Source organism: Myotis yumanensis, unplaced genomic scaffold (assembly GCF_028538775.1).
Source record: "Myotis yumanensis isolate MYYU_CA2020_CCGP unplaced genomic scaffold, mMyoYum1.0.hap1 SCAF_3, whole genome shotgun sequence".
Lineage (NCBI taxonomy): Eukaryota > Metazoa > Chordata > Mammalia > Chiroptera > Vespertilionidae > Myotis > Myotis yumanensis.
Window position 1 is genome coordinate 89,786,520 of NW_027223754.1, and position 18,625 is coordinate 89,805,144.

The following is an 18,625-nucleotide window of genomic DNA, read 5'->3' on the forward strand; positions in this document are numbered from 1 at the left end:
GACACACAGGCCAAAAACATGTAGAAACATGTAGATAAACCTCATATGGAAGAAATTACCCTATTAGTTTTTAAGTGCATTCCTCTGCTTTTGCATAATATATATTATACAAAATATGTATAGGGTTGTTTTTTTCTGAAGCATCTGCATGAGAATCACTTATACAGCAGCCCCTCCTTGTCTGTGGAATAATGTTCCAAGACCCCCAGTGGACCCTTGAAACCATAAATAGTACTGAGCCCTTTAATATGTCTTTTTCTATACATACATAACCTATGATCATATTTAATTTATAAATTAGGCACAATAAGATGAACAACAATAACTAATAATACAATAGGACAATTATGTATAACAGTATACTGTGGTGGGAACTGATCACGTGTCATGAACACACCCAACTGGGACCTCGGGAGGCAGAGACCTGGAGGCCTGTGGACACACCAGTGGCCACAAAAGGATGCCATGTTGTAGAGCCCTGGAAGCCAGTACATGGGATTGCTTTCCAAGGTCCCTTTAGGTCTAATGATTTTGATAGTTATGAGCAGTTCAGCACCTCTCGTTCCTGAACCTACCTCTCTCCAGTTGCCCAGCTGCTTTGTGGTCACTCCTTTAACACCAGATTACATGGGACTTTTCAAGTAGCTGGGCCTTCCAGGCTCGGCTGGCTCCTCTCGTCCATGAACCTAAGAAACACCTGGTTATCAGAGGACTGCAGAGGCAACAAAGCCTTGGAAGATGCAGAATCCAGTGAGGTAACATGTAAATATCTTAAGCTAAACAAAAACATGCAGAGCTAATGAAGCAGTGATGGAAGTTAGCCACAGTCTGAGAGGTTTCAGAAGTCTGTTAGTGGAGAGGAATAAGATAATGATTTGAATTAATCCAGGGAGCTGGACCATGTGAACAATTCCTTTAAGTTTGGGAATCCTTGTTATAGCAACTACAAAAGAGGGCCCTACTTGTCCCTCCTGGTTGGGATACCTCATGACCAAAATAGCTGTCCATATGTAACCTCAGTCAGCTGGAAAACAACCCCAAACTGTTTGAAATGACATAAGTATCTCCTTAGTGAATGTGTTTGTTTTAATCCCAGAAAAATAATTAGAATTATGTATAGAAATAATAAAGTAAAATCTATAATATGTATTGAACAGTTTGTGTTAAGTTTAGAAATAATTTGTTCATGTTTGATATTTTAAGAATTTCTTGTGTTTTAGAGACATTGGTCAACCTGAGCTTCCAATTTAAAATGTAGTTTAGAATTTATTTGCAGTTTTAAGCTGAGGAATATAAGGGTAAGTTTTAGTAGATTTGTAACATCGAAACATTTAAGAGGATTGAATATTTGCCATGTTTATATTTTAACTAATTAGATTTACAAAAGTTACTTAAGTGCTTAAAGGTTTTGTTTATCAAACTACTGAATGACTTAAAGATAATCAATGATTAAATGTATAAATTCAGTTTAAGATGTTAAAAGGAAATTAGCTAATTAAGCAGAAAGAGTCCTTTCTAAATGTGTTAATTGCTAGATTAGTTAGTAGAGTAATAAAATTTGAGATGAACTTAAATCAGTAAGTTTAGAAAAAATGGGCTTGAAATTGGTAACTTTATGTAATCGGATATTAATTTTCCAAAAGTAGCTTTTGGATATTTTTCTGAGCACAAAAGCAGAACAGAAACCTACCTTGGTACTCAGAATTTTAACTGAGTAACTAATGGAAGGTTAATTTAATTCCAGCCAGAACTCATCCACATATAAGCCAGGTCTGGTCCTCAACACAGTGGAGGGTCCAAGGACCCAGCTATTGAACTGGGTGAGCTCAGGACCAGTGAGACAGTTCTGAGGGCTCACTCTCACCCATGGCGTTCCAAGATAGGTCCTCTTTACTCAGGGCTCTCCCAGATCCCATGGAAATGGGGGTCTGTCCCGTCCCCTCAGTGGTGTTCTGCACCTCCAGGGTGAGTCCCACCTAAGACAGTGACCCCAGAACCATATTCCTCCTCCTCCCCTGATGCTGCAGCCAGTTGAAGTGGTTAGTAATTCTTCAGGCAAATGGCCAACTGACTATTTGTCAGGTTGTTTCCACATCTGAAAATGCAAACCTGTAATGACTCATTCTTTACAACACTTATATTGCATCCAATCCAGTGAAAATGCTTATTTAATTGACATATTTATTGTGCTTCTATCAAGTTGTCCTATCTTTAGGTCCTTCTATTTCTGCATCTGTCTTTTGAATAGTAAGCACTTCAAAGACAGGATTTTTTTTAATTTAATATTTTTACTTTCTTTTCAACCACCCAAGAAAGCCCACACAGGATTCTGGCCAGGGGAGCACCTAAGGACATAATGAGTAGCCATAGTGAGTTCTTGACGTATTCCTGGCATGCTTCTTACTAACCCAAACTTTGAGGTGCTGTCCTAAATTCCATTTGCTAAGTAGAGGCATTGTTATGACAAAACTAATCTCAACAGCCAGCATTTTTCCCCAGCGAGGAAGATTTATGGAGAAGATTAGATCCATCTTTGCTGTTTAGAATCTACAATGACAGTGACGTCCATGTCTTCTAAGGAGGGCTGGATGGAGAGTTTGTTCAGCCTGGGTCTTTGTTCTGTGGGCCAGTTAGTTGATCTCTTCTGAGGTAGGCAGCCTTGTTTCTGGCATAAGCACTACAAATATATTCAATAGTTCTCTGTTTAAATGTGTTAGCAGATAATACTGTAAGAGGAAACTCTTAGCAATGGTTAGAACTGATGAGAATTCAAATAAAAAGCAAGTTTGTTATTAAAACAGATTTTCAGATAAGAACAAAGTAAAAAATTATTGAGAGAGGAACATGGCAATAGAAACTCATTCTTCAAAATTTCCATTATGCAGACAAAGGTCAGTTGAGAGGGAACTTCAGTGTATTTTGGCCAACATAATTGTATAAAACAAGGGGGGGGAAAGTGAATGCTAATCTAATTAACACAGTGGGGAGTCAGAGAAAGAGAAAAGAGTATTCCATGTGCTAGCTCTGCCTCTCCCACTACTTTTCTCAGTGCAGATTTTACAATGCACAGTTTTCTCAGTCTCAGTTTTCACAGTTTTTTTCAGAATCACAGATACTTGGAGCTAGACTTGCAAGAATTTTTACATCACAGAGAGTAAGAAAGAGGGTTTTTAAGGTTTTGAAGAGCATATAGTAATGAAAAGCTATACTATCTGGTCATTCAGAATGTCACTTTTAGTAGCCATAAAAATAGGTACACGCCCCAGGCACAAGAGACATAAAGCCTAGGCATATGAGGAAATCAGGAAGTTGGCCTAAAACAGCTGTTCCTGTTCTGCCTACCCATTAAAATCACCTGGAAAGCTTTTCAGCTGATGCCTGGGACCCACCTGGAAATTGTTTCAATTGCCGTGGAGTGGGCTCTCTTTTAAAGCTTCCAGGTGATTCTTATGTGCAGCCAGGATTGCAAATTACTGCCTACATAATACAGTAAGTTCTGCTCTCATTTCTGCTTCTCTTGGCATGATTTCATGACAGCATCATATAGGTACCCAACATTGGAGGACCTAAAATATTAAACAACTAGAGGCCCAGTGCACAAAAATTTGTGCACTCGGGGGGTAAGGGGGGGTCCCTCAGCCCGGCCTGTGCCCTCTCGAAGTCTGGGACCCCTCGGGAGATAACGACCTGCTGGCTTAGGCCTGCTCCTGGGTGGCAGAGGGCAGGCCCAATCCCTAGGTGCAGGCCCTGGTCAGGCTCAGAGCAGGGCTGATTGGGGAGTTGGGGCGCCGCCCCTTGTCATGCACAGAGCAGGGCAGATTGGGAGGTTGTGATGCCACCCTCAGTCACGCTCAGGGTAGGGCTGATTGGGGGGTTGGGGCACCGCCCCCTGTCACACTCAAGGCAGGGTCAATGGGGAGGTTGCGGCACCACCCCCTGTGATGCACAGAGCAGGGCCAATCAGGGGGTTGGGGCACTGCCCCCCCCCCCCCCGTCCCGCACAGAGCAGGGCCCATCAGGGGGTTGGGGAGCTCCCCCGTCACGCACAGAGTAGGGCCGATAGGGGAGTTAGGGCACCGCCCCCTGTCACACACAGAGCAGGGCGGATCAGGGGGTTGGGGCGCCACCACTGTCACACTCAGGGCAGGGCTGATGGGGAGGTTATGGCTCTACCCCGTCACAGACAGAGCAGGGCCCTTGGAGGGGGGGGGGGGGGGGGAGTTGGGGCGCCACCCCCTGTCACACACAGAGCAGGGCCGATCAGGGGGTTGGGACGCCGCACCCTGTCACACACAGAGCCGCAGGGCGATCAGGGGGTTTGGGCGCTGCACCCTGTCATGCTGATCTGGTGCCAGGAGACCTCTCGGCTCCGCTGATCCCGGTGCTGGGAGGCATATTACCCTTTTACTATATAGGATAGAGGCCTGGGGGCCGGCTGGTTTGCCCTGAAGGGTATCCTGGATCAGGGTGGGGGTCCCCACTGGGGTGCCTGGCCAGCCTGGATGAGGGGATGATGGCTGTTTGCAGCTGGTCACACACCCTTCAGGGTGGGGGTCCCCACTGGGGTGCCTGGCCAGTCTGGGTGAGGGGCTGAGGGCTGCTTTCAGGCTGGCGGTTTTGACTGAAGCTCCCAACCACTCCTTTTTTTCTTTTTTTTTTTCTTCTGGGCCAGCTTTAGCTCTGGCTCTAGCTCTGAGGCTTCCGCTGCTGGTTTGTTTGCTTTCTATAATCGAAACAATGTATAACTTCAGCTCTGAGATCCCAGCCGGCTATATTTGTTACAAAGTTTCAAACTGCCAGCTCAGAGGCCGGCAAGGCAGGCGGGGAACGTTGCAGTCTGCAGTCACGGGAGCAAGCAAGCCTCATGTTCGCTTCCAGCTGCCTGGCTGCCGGCTGCCATCTTGGCTGACAGTTAATTTGCATAAGGATATACTGATTAGCCAATGGGAAGGGTAGCGGTCATATGCCAATTACCATGTTTCTCTTTTATTAGTGTAGATTATTAACAGATCTGAAGAAAATAGGCAGTAATGAAATAATAGTAGGGGACTTCAATATGCTACTTTCAATGATGTATAGATCATCCAGAAAGAAAATCAATAAGGAAAAAGGTTTCAGTGACACTTTAGACCAAGTAAACTTCACAGACTTATGCTGAACATTCCATCCAATAGCAGCAGAATACACATTATTCTCAAATGCACACAAAACATTCTCCAGGATAGATCACATGATAGGTCACAAAACATGTCTTAGCAAACTTAAGAAGACTGAAATCATAACAAGTATCTTTTTAAATTAATGGGAGGAAAGCTGGAAAATTCACAAATATTTGAAGATTAAATAATATATGCATGAAAAATTAATGGTCAAAGTAGAAATCAAAAGGGACATCAAAAATATCTTGTAAGAATGAAAATGGAAGCACAATCTATAAAAATCTATGGGATATAGTAAAAGCAGGTCTAAGAGAAAAGTTTATAACTATATTCTCCTAATGAATTGACCCCTTTATTATATAACTAGAGGCCCAGTGCACAAAATTCATGCACGGGTCCCTACGCCTGGCCAGTGATTAGGGCCGATCGGGGCCTTCTGGCTGCCGGCCGGGGCTTTCCTTCCTGCCAGCTGCTGGCCGGGGTCTTCCTTCCTGTCGACTGTGCCTGCCGGCTAGGGCCTGACAGGTGGGAGGAGGGACCACAGGAGGTTGGCTGGCCGCAGGGAGAGACCAGGGGAGGTTGGCCAGCCACAGGAGGTTGGCTATGGGAGCGCACTGACCACCAGGGGGCAGCTCTTGCATTGAGCGTCTGCCCCTGGTGGTCAGTGCAAGTCATAGCAACCGGTCATTCTGGTCACATAGGCTTTTATATATAGACTAGAAGCCCCGTGCACAAAAATTTGTACACTGGTGGGGGGGGGGGGGTGTCCCTCAGCCCAACCTGTGCCCTCTCACAGTCTGGGACCCCTCGGGAGATAACCACCTGCTGGCTTAGACCCGCTCCCCTGGTGGCAGATGGCATGCCCAATCCCGCGGTGTCTGCCCCGTCTCCCCCGGTCACAGATGGCAGGCCCGGATCCCACACTGGGTCCGGCGGCTGCTCAGATCGTGCTGCCGCCTGCCCTGCCCACCCCGCCCCACACACGGCAGGCCGGGATCCCTCGCTGGGGCAGGCAGCGGCTCGGGATCGCACTGAGGTCCCTATGGATGTTCAGGCTCTGAAAGCGTAGTTTTTCTTTCTTGGTTTTGTTTTTACTTCTTTAAATTGAAATGTGTTAAAAATATTTTTTTAAAAGAATAGCTCAAGCACCAGTGAGGCCTTAAAGCCTGGGGTGCTTGCTTGTGTTGTCCAAGTCTAAGCTCGTGGCGCTGGAGCGCCCCCGGGAGACGGGACCCTGGCTCGGCTCTGTCTCCTTCCCGCAAACCTGCTGCCAGGTGCCCCGCTGTCCTCCTTCACTTTTTGTCCCGGACTTGCCAGTCACTCCTGGTCTCTGTCCGCCTCTGGCCGATGTTGGGGGGCGTGTTTCTTCCTGAGGAGCCGTCCTGGTCCTGGCCCTGGGCCTCCACTTCCTCAGACCCACCCCCCACCCCCGCGCCGGCAGCCTCACAGCTGAGTCTCCGCCCTCCCCTGTGCTCCCGCTTTCCTGACGCTCCTTTTCGCTTCCAGAGCCTCCCGTCTTGCTGTGTCCCGCGCCCTTTCGCTCCTCCGTGGAGACGCCCAGACCTTTCTTTCCTTTGGGTACTTCCAGGGCTTTCTTCAGGTTTCCTTTCTGAGCTGTTTTTCTGATTTTGGACCTGGGAGCCAGGCCTCCTGCACCCGCAAGCTGCTGCGCTTCCTCTAAAATCATTTCTCCCTTAGGCCCCAGCCCCTCAAACCCCCCTGGAAAGCACTGGTCGCTTCCTGTGCCCGTGCGCTTCCAGCTCCCGGCATTTCAGGTAAATGGAGTCAGACATCCGGGCCTTTGCACCGGCTGCTTCCCTCAGCTCCGTGTTCGTCCTCGCCGCCCGCAGCGTGTCAGCCCTGCGCTCCTCTTGGCTGTCACCCACTCCCTGTGGGGACATAGTTCTGGGGTCGACACCTATTTTCTTCTTTGTTGTTTGTTTTAAAATAACTTCTCTAATGTATTGGTGCCTAGTTCCAATAAGCATAAGCCTGATGCTCGAGTAGGCAGGTTCGGGTCTCCTGGCTGTGCACCTGGGGCTCGCAGCTCCAGTGTCACTTTTGAGGAGCTGCCTGAGTCCGGGGCTCCTACCCTCGTGGGGGGGCAGGGGCCGCTGCCAGCCTCTCCCTGTCGTGGGGTGGGTGGCAGCTCGGGATCACTGCCGCCCGCCCCACCCCAGACACGGCAGGGCAGGATCTCGCTGGGGCGGCCAGCGGCTGTGGATTGTGCTGCCACCAGCCCCAGGCGGGTGGCGCAGTGGGATCTGCCTGCAGTATGCAAATTAGCCGCCATCTTTGTTGGCAGTTAATTTGCATATCACGCTGATTAGCCAATGGGAGGAGTAGCGAAGGTACGGTTAATTACCATGTTTGTCTATTATTAGATAGGATGATCCTCTTTGTCTTGTATTAGAGTTTTTTACTTAACATCTTTTTTGTCTGATGCAGTGATGGCGAACCTTTTGAGCTCGGTGTGTCAGCATTTTGAAAAACCCTAACTTAACTCTGGTGCTGTGTCACATATAGAGATTTTTTGATATTTACAACCATAGTAAAACAAAGACTTACATTTTTGATATTTATTTTATATATTTAAATGCCATTTAACAAAGAAAAATCAACCAAAAAAATGAGTTCGCGTGTCATCTCTGACACGCGTGTCATAGGTTCACCATCACTGGTCTGATGTAATTATAACTACCCATGCTCTCTTTGCTTTCCATTTGCTGTAAATATCTTTTACCATCCATTCACATTCAGCCTGTGAGTGTTCCTAATGATTAAGTTAACCTCTTATAGGCAACATGTAGATGGGTCATGTTTTATCCGTTCAGCCAGTCTGTGTCTTTTAATTGGATAAGTTAGCACATTTACATTTAAAGTAATTTTTAATAGCTGAGGACTTACTATCACCATTTTGTTAACTGCTTTCTGATTATTTTGAAATCTTTAGTGTCTTCTTTTTTGGCTATTTTTCTTTGTAGCTAATGATTTTTTTTTATAGTGGTTTGCTTTGATGTTTTTCTCTTTATCATTTGTGAATCTCTTATGGGTTTTTGCTCTGTGCTTACCAACAGGCTTTTTATAATACATCTTATAGTTAAAACAAAATGCATAAGAAAGTTCTACCTATTTACTTGCTGGGCCCTACAATTTATGTAGATATCCAAAATTACATCTTTTTATGTTATGTTCATTAACATAATATTCTAGCTAGTTATTTCACCACATTCTTCTTTCTTGACCAATGCGCTGGATTTCAGTGATTTACACACCATCATTGGAGTATTAAAGTATTTTAAATTTGACTGTATATTTACCTTTACCAGTGTATTTTATATTTCAATAGATTTTCATGTTACTAATTAGCAACTTTTTTGTTTCAACATAAAGAATTACCTTTAGCATTTCTTACAGGGCAAGTCTAGTGATGATAAATTTCCTCAGCTTTTGTTTGAGTAAATATCTCTTCTTTATTTCTGAATGACACTTTGCTGGGTAAAATATTTTTAGATGAGTTTTTTTTTTTTTTTTCTTTGAGCATTTTGACTATATCACCCCACTCTCCTGCCTGCCTGCAAGGTTTCTGCTGAGCAATCTGCTGAAAGCCTTACCAGGATTCCCTTGTACGTGATGATTCTTTCTGTCTTGCTGCTCTCAAGATTCTCTTTTTGTTTTTATCTTTTGAGAGATTTATTACAATGTGTCTTAGTGAAGATCTCTTTGGATTGAAGTTCTTTGGGGATTTATGAGCTTCCTATACTTGGAAGGCCATACCTCTCCCCAGATTTGGGAAGTTTTCAGCCATTAGTTCTTTAAATTAGATTTCTGGTTCTTTCTTTTCTTTTCTCCTTCTGAGACTCCCTAAATAAAGATATTGAGGTTTCTAAAACATGTTCCACTGTTCAGATAGGCTTTCCTCATTCTTTTTCATTCTAATTTCAAAACTGGTATTCTTGCTTAAGTTGTTGCTAATTATTTGTCAGCTATTTCTGAGATTTATTCATTGAACCATGGCAAGGAATATTTGTCTTTTTGAAATTCTTAAATTAGTGATATTTAATCAACTTCTGATGATCTTTTGTTAATATAAACAACAGTTCAGTCTATCCCTGTGTTTTACAGTCAATGACAGGTTATTTCATAAGTTATACTGAAAATAAATATTCAAGGGGAGATGCAGAACTTATACATGAAAGTATAAATCTCACTGGTAAAGGTAAATATATAGCAAAATGCAGAGTAGTATAATGTCATAAAGGTGATGAGTTAATCACTTATAAAGTTAGTATGGAAGCTAAAAGTCTATGGAAAAATATCCTCAGGTGAGGATTAACAAAAAAATAATAAGTTGTTTTTGTAAACCTCATGGTCTCACAAAGGAAACACCTATAGCATATACACAAAGAGGAATAGGAAGGAATCTAAGCATACCACTGTCAGCCAAAGATCATCTTCATCAATTCAACACCAGTGAGTCCCCAGTTTGGGGTGTGGGGAAGGGGGAGACAGACTTTATTCAATGCAAACAGCTCAATAGTGTAACAGCACGGCTGTAGAACAGGTCGGCTTTAGAGCAGTTCAATTGTGATACGTTTGGCTTTGGAACAGCATGGCTATGAGACAACTCAGTAGTGATACAGGTCAATTGTGATATAGCACAGCTGTGGAAGGCATCCTGGGCAAGGTGGCCCTGGTGTTACAGCTCCACTCCGGTCCAGAGACAGTCCTAGCTGCAGTGTTACAGCTCAGGGGATGGTGCAGCGGGGGAAATGCAGTCTTCACTGGAAACTGAAGACAGAGGGGAAGCTGGCTTGCATAGAGAAGAGTGCCTGCCCCCAGGCCCTGATTGGTCTACTCCCATGCAAATGAGGACTCCAAATCCTCACAAAAGCGCTCCCCAAAAAGCAATGTCTTCATTGGTCAGTGAAGATTCAAATGAGAATATAGCTGCGAAGTCCCAATTGGCTGGGGCAGGTTTTTAGTTCAGGGATTGATTCTTTATAAGGGTCAGCTCAAATGACAGGAACACAGTGCAGGAAGACAGGCAGCACAGTACAGTTTTCCCCTGAAGTGCAGAGAACATGAAGTACCCTGCTTAGCAATAACTAATAGACTCTGTTTATAAATTTGAGCCAAATAGCCGCCAGGAATTCTTCTTAACAGGCTTCCATGGGAGGAGGGCACAGGCGTTGTTTCACTCTGAAAAGGTCCACTGGGGAAGAATTTCCTGAAACTCTACCATGATTCATTCTCAGCATCTAGTTAGTGTTCCTGGTCAAGTCAGACAAACAGACAAAAGAAGCTGGAAACAGCCACAGCCAGGAGTAGGACACAGAAAGAAACTCCATCCATTGCATGTGCAAGTTGTCTTTCTGCCTCAGGGCAAAACGAGAATGCCACTAGATGCCCCCCACATCAGCCACATCAGCCCTGGGCCCAGATTGGGATCTGGGGGTGTGGAGCCTCTTCAGCCACCCTCCTCCAACTCCCTGCCCCAGGCTCTTGCCGTTATCACCGGCCATCTCTGTGCCGGCTGGAATCCCTCCTGCCCAGCAGCTACCTCCATGGTGCACATGGGCACCTCTATGTTGAAAAAACACCAGGTGCCACCTCTCTTCAAAGCAGCAAAATTTAGGGTTTATTTGGACGCCTGATGTGGTCAGAATAAGACAGAGCAGAGGCAGCTTCCTGTTAAGCAAGTACAGTGATAAAAATCTGCAAAACCACCAAGTACTCATCCTCAGCCAGTTGTTCCCGATTTAAAGTCAGATTTCACACCGCTCTGTCCCTTGCAGTGGGAACACTCAGATGTCCCTTAGCTGTTCCTTGCATGGGAAGCTTGGCTTTTGCTTCTCATGAAGCAATACCCACAGAGGTTCCTTTTTCAGGCAGATTTAGACTGCACGGCTGCTCACCGAGGGCATGCTCCTCAAATAAAACTCTGAAGTCACAGGCTGACATACCTAAAAAGTCAGAAAACGACATTGGAGCACCCAGGCCTAGGGGGAAAATAGATAAGACATTTTAACTACTGAACATTGTCCGTCTGGAACTTCCTTCTCTAAGAGCCTCATGTCATATTTGTCTCTTTTGTTTAGCCCACTTAATCCTTTCTCCTTCAGTCTACTGCCACAACTCTGGCCATGCCACCATCTTACTTTCAAACCTTTCCAGGTTTTAAAGTGCAGGTGCTTCTATTTGCCTGGGATTCGGGGCCCCCGTGACAGGACTCCGCTCACTTCTCAGGGCTTTCCTCCTGGCTCATGCCTGCAGCCTCTGCTCAGGCTGCTTCTGTGCCTGACTGCCCTTCATGCTGTCCCCGTGCCCTCCAGCTGGCAAACACCTCTTCCACTTCCGCGGTTTTATCCAAGAACGACTTTTCAGTGCAAACTTTTTCTACCTTTGCCCATGCTGCCTCACTCCTCTACAAAATCAACTACTTCCTTCTTTGTGCCCCAGCATGCCGCATATATTGCTACTCACTTTATCATCATGGCTCACCTTACTACACTTCAACGTTGTATTGTTCATTGTTGGGGGCTAAGACCATGTCTTATTCAAAATTATCTGTGCCTGGCCCTCTGGACCTTTTTCACATCAAAGAGCACATTGAAAATGATAATGATAATGTTTATGTGGTAAAAGAGGCTGCTAGTTTGAAAGATTAATATCTTGGCACACCTTTAATAACCCATTCAAAGCTTAAACACACCAGTTAAGAAGTTCTGCATACAAGACCTGCAGTTAATGTTTGTTGAAAGAATAAGTCAATCAGTCTGTTTATAGGATTAAGAGATATCTGGAATTAGGCAAATAAAGATCTTAGAAATCAATGAAAGGAATGGTCATATAGAAGAGACATAATTAAGACTGAATATGGCCCAGCTGGTGTGGCTCAGTGGTTGAGACTGTCCACCTATGAACCAGGAGATCGTGGTTGGATTTCTGGTCAGGGCACATGCCTGGCTGTGGGCTTGATCTCCAGTGGAGGGCATGCAGGAAGCAGCCAATCAATGATTCTGTCTCAGCATTGATGTTTCTATTTATTCCTCCCTCTCCCTTCCTCTCTGAAATCAATAAAAATATATTTTTTTTTAAAAATTAAAGACTGAATATGATCCCAGCAGTAGGGAAGATATTTTATCTGTTCATCCCCTAGCAATCTCTAATTTCCCATCAAGATAAGCTTCCCATTCATTCGATTTAATTTTAGAGCCAGCTTTTTCACATTGAGCATGCAGAATAATCAATTTGGAGGTGTCAAAAGTTCCCCACTTTAAGCTGATATCATTTTTAGTTAAATTTTCCCATTTCTATAGGTACTTGCAAGTTGAAATTCTGTACAAACTGTACATGTATCCTGTGGGAGTATTAATGGGGGGCTGGGATTCTTGGCATTTCAACCTTAGAGGTACAATTTCCTATTTTATTTTTAGTCTTTCTTTGGATATCTGCAGATTCTGAGAAAATTTTCTAGGGATGTTATGTAGTGGGTCAAAGTGTGCTGCTTATGGGTTGAGCTCCACAAGGCTCTCACCCCTCGAGTTACATTCAACCCTCTTACATGCCTCGGTTTCTCTCCTGCTGTCCAAAACAATGGGAAGGGCACCGGGCACTGTCAAACCAAGCCTTATGGGCGCTCCCCTGGATGAGCCTGTTAGTTTAATTACAGTTGAGTTGGAAATTCCCTATGGGGCTCCTGCATGTCCTGAGGAATGACCTCTGACACCTCCACAAAGGTTCTTAGTAACCTAAGAACACCTGAGATTTGGGCTGGAGGAAGGATGTGCCCCTTTATCTTCAGAGCTGAACTCATTCAGCTCTCATTTATACAGCGAAGGGTTTTTGCTCAGACTCTCAGAAAGCAATTCTAATTGAAAAGCCCAATCAAAACCTGCCACAGGTTTCAACTCCTATCCTTTAGTGCCACCTCTAGGAATTTCTAAGAGCAGCTCAAATAAAGTCAGACCCTCTACCAAAAGCAAGGGAAGGTCCTGGATCCAAGAGACAACTCACCCAAGTTCACCCAATGCAGCTGGGAGCCGGCAGGGCTCAACGGGCCTTTTCTGGATCCAAGCACCAGGTCTGGGTCTGCAGAATGGTCTTGGGTGAGCTTCTTTGGAATCCTGCCAACTATACCAAGTAATAACGTAAGAAACATTCAAACCTGGGAAGAATTTTTGTGCGTTTATTTTAGCCAAACTGTCAACAAATGCCAGGAAGTAGGATCTCAACGGATTGAGATAATGCTTCGGAGGATGGCCGTTTTTGCACCTTGTACAAAATTACAATCAAAGGAGGAGATGTAAGTAGGTTACATGAAATCCATTGGTGATAGATTAGGGAGGCGGGAGAAAGCAAAGTGGGGAAACCTCTGGGGTTGGATTAAAAGTAAAATGATAGACACACACTCCTTTTACTTAAGTAGGTACGGGATAGTTAACAGTCAACAATTGATTCAATAACAATGAGGGGATTTGTAGTCTCTGCAGAGCAGTGCCTGTGCTTCGAGGGGTCTGGAAAAAGGGAAATTACTTTGACATTCCAAAGAGATGTTATTGTAGATGCAAAAAGACAATAGGCTCAGTTAAGGTAAAGATTGACCTAGAACATGACTACCCACCGTAAACTGCCCTTAGTTTTTTTAAAAAAAGGTTTAATTTCAGACTATCCTTTGGTCTCTGAGTTTGTAAAGCTGCCATGCAGGCCTGCCCTGAGCTTGTCAGGTTTAGTTTGTGGCCCCTTTTCATCCGAAGTTTATTACATTGAACGAAATTTCCCAAGTGGCTGTGGGAAAACCAGGTTCCTGCTGAACAGGGAGGCAGGGTGTTTGGTGTCTAGTGAAGGGCTGGTATGTTAGCCTCCTGGGTGCCAGGAAATATCCCTTTTAGTTAACTGCAGTCAGAACCCTTTTCTTATATCAGGGATTCATAAATCAGATCCTATACTACATAGAACCAGACCCACTATCCCTAAATCTGCTATTAAATTGAAACTTTGCATTGTAAGGTTGCCCTGTAGGCTTAGGCTTTGAGCCAGACCAGAGGAAGAATCTGAGAGAAGCAGAGCCAGGTGGAATGGAGGTCCCAGATTTGTGCAACAGAAACGTGTTCCTGCTGAGCTGCAGGGAGGGTGGAAGAATAGGAGGACGGGGTGAGGCATGAAGGGTGCAACTGCTTGTCTACACCCTACGGGGCATCCAAGGGATTAGTCAGTAGTCACAGCTCCCTTTCCTGTGCCGTCTCTGAAAGGCAAAATATACAGTAAGAGATTCCTAATAGCAGGTAAATAAATGCTAATGGCCTCATAGCCCCTTACTCACTGAAGGTTTACTAGTACCACCCTGACATGGCCAGCCCTAGGGTGTGTCCTGTGATCACCCAGGTACTGGAGTCAAATCCCATGTCCATCTGATCTGAGATTGTCTGTGCTTATCCCATCCTGAGCCAAACCACTCAGTGGCAAATAAAGTCAGACCCTCTACCAAAAGCAAGGGAAGGTCCTGGATCCCATAAAGGGGATGTGCTTATCCCATCCTGAGTGCTTCCATCCTCTCAGCAGTAACTCTCTCAAGCAGTGCTGTGGTCAGAGGGAAGGAACCTTGAGGCATCCGTTGTGCATTTAATGGTAATTCTTACCTCCTCTCAGCCAGGCCCTCATTGCGTGGCTAATCTGTTGAGCCCCTTGCATGTGTACTTGAAGTATTATCCACTATCGTGACAGGGGCTGTGTCTCCTCCTAGGTCCTGATTGGTACCACCCCAAACCCTGCTATCTCTGTCTTTGCTTTAGAGTTTGGAGAATGAAATTGGTTGCTATGACGTTGCTAGAAGTTTCCAATTATGAGAAAGTGTGTTTCAGGATGCATTTAACAATAAATCCCCTTCCCAGGTGACTAGTGGGATATGCCCTCTTCCCCCTACAGGCACAAAGGGTGCACAAGAAGTTCCCTAAACCCAACAGAGCTCACCACTCCTCGGAGCAGAAACCTCACTCCAGGCCTTCCCCGAGCTGCACCACACCGAGCCGTCCTCCTGGCAGCGGACAGCAACCCCTACTGGACAGTCCACGCCTGGGGCCCAGCCAGACGATCCTGCTAGCTGGGCACCAGCAGGAATTTGCCACACGAGCCAGCAGCACTCCCGGCCTTCCCTGGTCTTTCCAGAGAAGCAAGTCCTTGTTTTGTTTGCCCACAGAAGATCCCGACCCAGCCTCCTCGGCTGTACCACAGTGTTTTTCAAACACAGGTGCCCCAGGGCACCGGGCATCGGAGTGGAGACACGGCCACCTCTTCTCCATTGATGACTTAGAGGGGTCCCAGGAGACAGATGTGGACACGGGCCTGCGGCTGTCCTCCTCGGACCTGTCCGTGGTCTCTGCGTATTCCGCACCCAGTAGATTCTTTAGCTCCTTGGAAACACCCCTCCCCTCCGAACGCTGTGGCAGCCACTGCTCCAAGCACAAAGGTTCCCGAGAAGGACCACTACCCACTGGGAGTGGGGTGACCACGGAGACCTCCTGGGCTTCCCTCCCTCTCTTCACTGAAGGGCCTTCCAGCTCCTTGGCAACGGCGGTTGCTGCTCCCCCAGCTTCTGGTGCCGCCACCCTCACAGGGTCTTCCTCCAAGCTCCCTGGTGATGCTCCCAACACCAAGCAGACTGGCAGGCACATCACACCATCCCCAGCACTGGCTGGACCCGGGGACAGTGACACAGAGGAATTCTATATCTGAGCACCCTCTACTCTGTTGTTTTCATTCACACAAGCTCAGCTTCCCCAGGTCTGTCTGGAACCTAGTTATCTATCCCAGCCCCCGTTCGCCATGCCACCCATTCTAGGGACTAAGTGGGAAAATACTGGCACTTTTATGCCAATAACTTAAGTCATAAAATATATTTTTTGAATTACTCAGTTCCATTTGAGATATGGTTTAGTGCATTTACACACTTTAAATGCTTCATACAATTACTTGAAATGAAAAAAAAGCCTAGTCAGCCAGAGCTGATTTGGCCATTTTTCATGCTGTGAAGAAAGAACAATTAAAGCCAAAATGTTGACTGTAGGAAAGATACTGAGTGACTTGTGTGAGAAATTAGTGCACAGTAACTATGTACAACCCTGGATTTCCCAGATAGATTTATATTACCAGGGAGCAGTGACCCTAATAATTTCCAAGTAGTGCTTAGAGTGAAAAAGTCAGCTTGATAAGACAGCTGTAAACATCAATCAGGCTACCGTCATACCACACTTAAACGTCTTGCAACGTCCAAAAATCTGGACTTTCACTAAAGTGGCTAATAAGCTTTATAAGGATTTAGCATGAGTAGCAGACTCTTGGTGCATTTAAAATCTGATTTCAGTTCCAAAATCTAGATTTGTATTCACCTTTCGACAATACTAGCACATTCACTGTAGCAAGTGAGGGCCACAGAAGGCCACTCCCGCACCTGGATTTATTTGGACCACTGAGGATGAATTGTTCATTGGAATTACAGAATAATAGGATGTTGACTGGGTAGGCAGTCTTAGGATTTTTCAGTTTTAAAACCTGCAGTCTAAGGGCTGTCTATGTATATACCTATATAAATGGCAGGACCCACATTGTATACCACTTTCTCTAGCAAATATGCATTGTCACCTTGTCTTTTCATCTTTAAACAACTTGTAACATTTTAACCAGCATTTGGGTTGCACACTAGGAAGCTTTCCACGCAGTGCCCCCTGAACAAACACAGTTGCAGTGCTGGCCTTGCAGGAGTGCCAGGCGCCTTAATTGAAGCTGGAGCTTTCCCCTGACCTTGGCCCTTCCAGACTGTTGTCTGCTTCTGTCACCATGTGAATGGTATTAAAATCTCACCTCTCTCCCACTCCAATAAGGGCACATGTACAGTTCCAGCCTCAGCAATGCCAAGTGCAGGCGTGGGGCAATGCCGAGCTGTCGCTGGTTGCCGTTTACCTTTGGGGAAGAAGAGCATGTATTTTCCTTGTTTATTTCTCAGTCTGGTGCTCCTTGCCTACATTAGCACAGCCCGTTTTCAACACTCTGGAAGCGCCCACACCAGTCCAGACACAGCCTTGGGATCCTTCTCCACCCAGCCTTCCAGGCAGCTGTGGCCAGTCATCAGACTTGCACTGAAGCCTCGATCCTGGCCATCCCTGTCAATGAAAGCCTTAGATCTTCCCCCAAACATCCTGGATATCCCAGGACTCCAATATACAACATTCTGCTCCAGCTTAAGTAAATAAAAATATGGCCTCATAATTCTAGACCAGGAGTGAGCAAAGTTTTTCTGGAAAGGGCTAGATAATAAATACAGTAAGCTTTGCTAGACAAATGCTCTCTATTATAACTACTCAACTCTGCCATTATAGCTTGAAAGCAGCCATGGACAATATGTCAATGAGTGGGCGTGGCTGAGTTTCAATAAAACTTTATTTCCAAGAACAGGTGGAGGGTCAGATTTGGCTCAAGAGTTATAGTTTGCCAATCCTTGTGCTAGACTGAGGTTGATTTAAGACCCCAGCCACAGTCAACAGCAAGAATCTAGGTCTGCAGTCTTCCGCTGCTGTGGTGCATGAGGCCAAGAAAGCGGGCTCCTCGGGTGATGCGGATGGCTGCAGGACCACAGGGCGCAGAGTAGTGAGGGGCTTTTTCTGCAGAGATGACTCCTAGAAAGCCACGAGCTGTCCAGAGCGACAGGCTAACCTTAGGGAGGAGGAGAAAAATAACTTAGAGGTGTTGACTCAGCCTACAGGGAACAGTGGGCCAGCTCAGGAGTAGCAAAAATCAATGAGGCCAACTGCCAAGTGCTGTCTCCTCCTGCCTTCATCCTTAATTGGTATCCTTAGTTTAGTGCATTTGCATGCATCCCTAGAATTGCCTGAGAGCCCAACTCTGATGCTCTCTGGTCCCACCCTTCTTCAGTGACCCACCCTCAGCACAGTCCATTCAACCAGCTGACCCCAAGGGATGTCAGCAGCACCGTTCAAGAGCAGAAAATGCAAGGTGTCCCCATAACAGAGAAGGAAAGGGAAGCCCACCACAGACCACATTCAGGCCGCCCTCCCGCTCCCCCCAGAGCTATGGTCAGAAACGGCAGTCACTGTGTGGAGGAGGAGACAGAGACTCTACTGACAGAGCCCTCGCTTCCATTTCTGGTCATACACTAACCTTTCCTCACCCGGGGGGATTCCTGACACCCACTGGTGGATCCGACTCTTGGATTATTATTATTGTGATAGATGCTGGCATATTGTAGGTGCTCAATAAATTTGTTCAATTTAATAACATTGAGGTTGTCTCATAAATTATTTCTCTTCTGAATTAAGTTCTGTGATATAGGAAATCTAAATCTGATTCCTAATTTTTTGGTCATTTAATGGGACCCAGTTTCCTCTTGTTGGCCTTGCACTTTCCCCAGCTTGCCCGGAGGGCAGTGTTAGTAAGTGCCCTTGTCTGGTTCA

General features: G+C 45.7%; 1 protein-coding gene across 1 annotated transcript in view; it reads left to right on the forward strand.

Moving 5' to 3' along the window:
• The window catches only part of FAM124A (family with sequence similarity 124 member A), a 69,419-nt gene extending 51,001 nt beyond the window's left edge, over nt 1-18,418 (forward strand). The window contains exon 4 of the mRNA XM_070407476.1: nt 15,087-18,418. Coding sequence (XP_070263577.1) covers nt 15,087-15,893 — 807 coding nt within the window. The 3' untranslated portion in view covers nt 15,894-18,418. The remainder of the gene's footprint in view (nt 1-15,086) is intronic.
• Nucleotides 18,419-18,625: the final 207 nt, after the last annotated feature.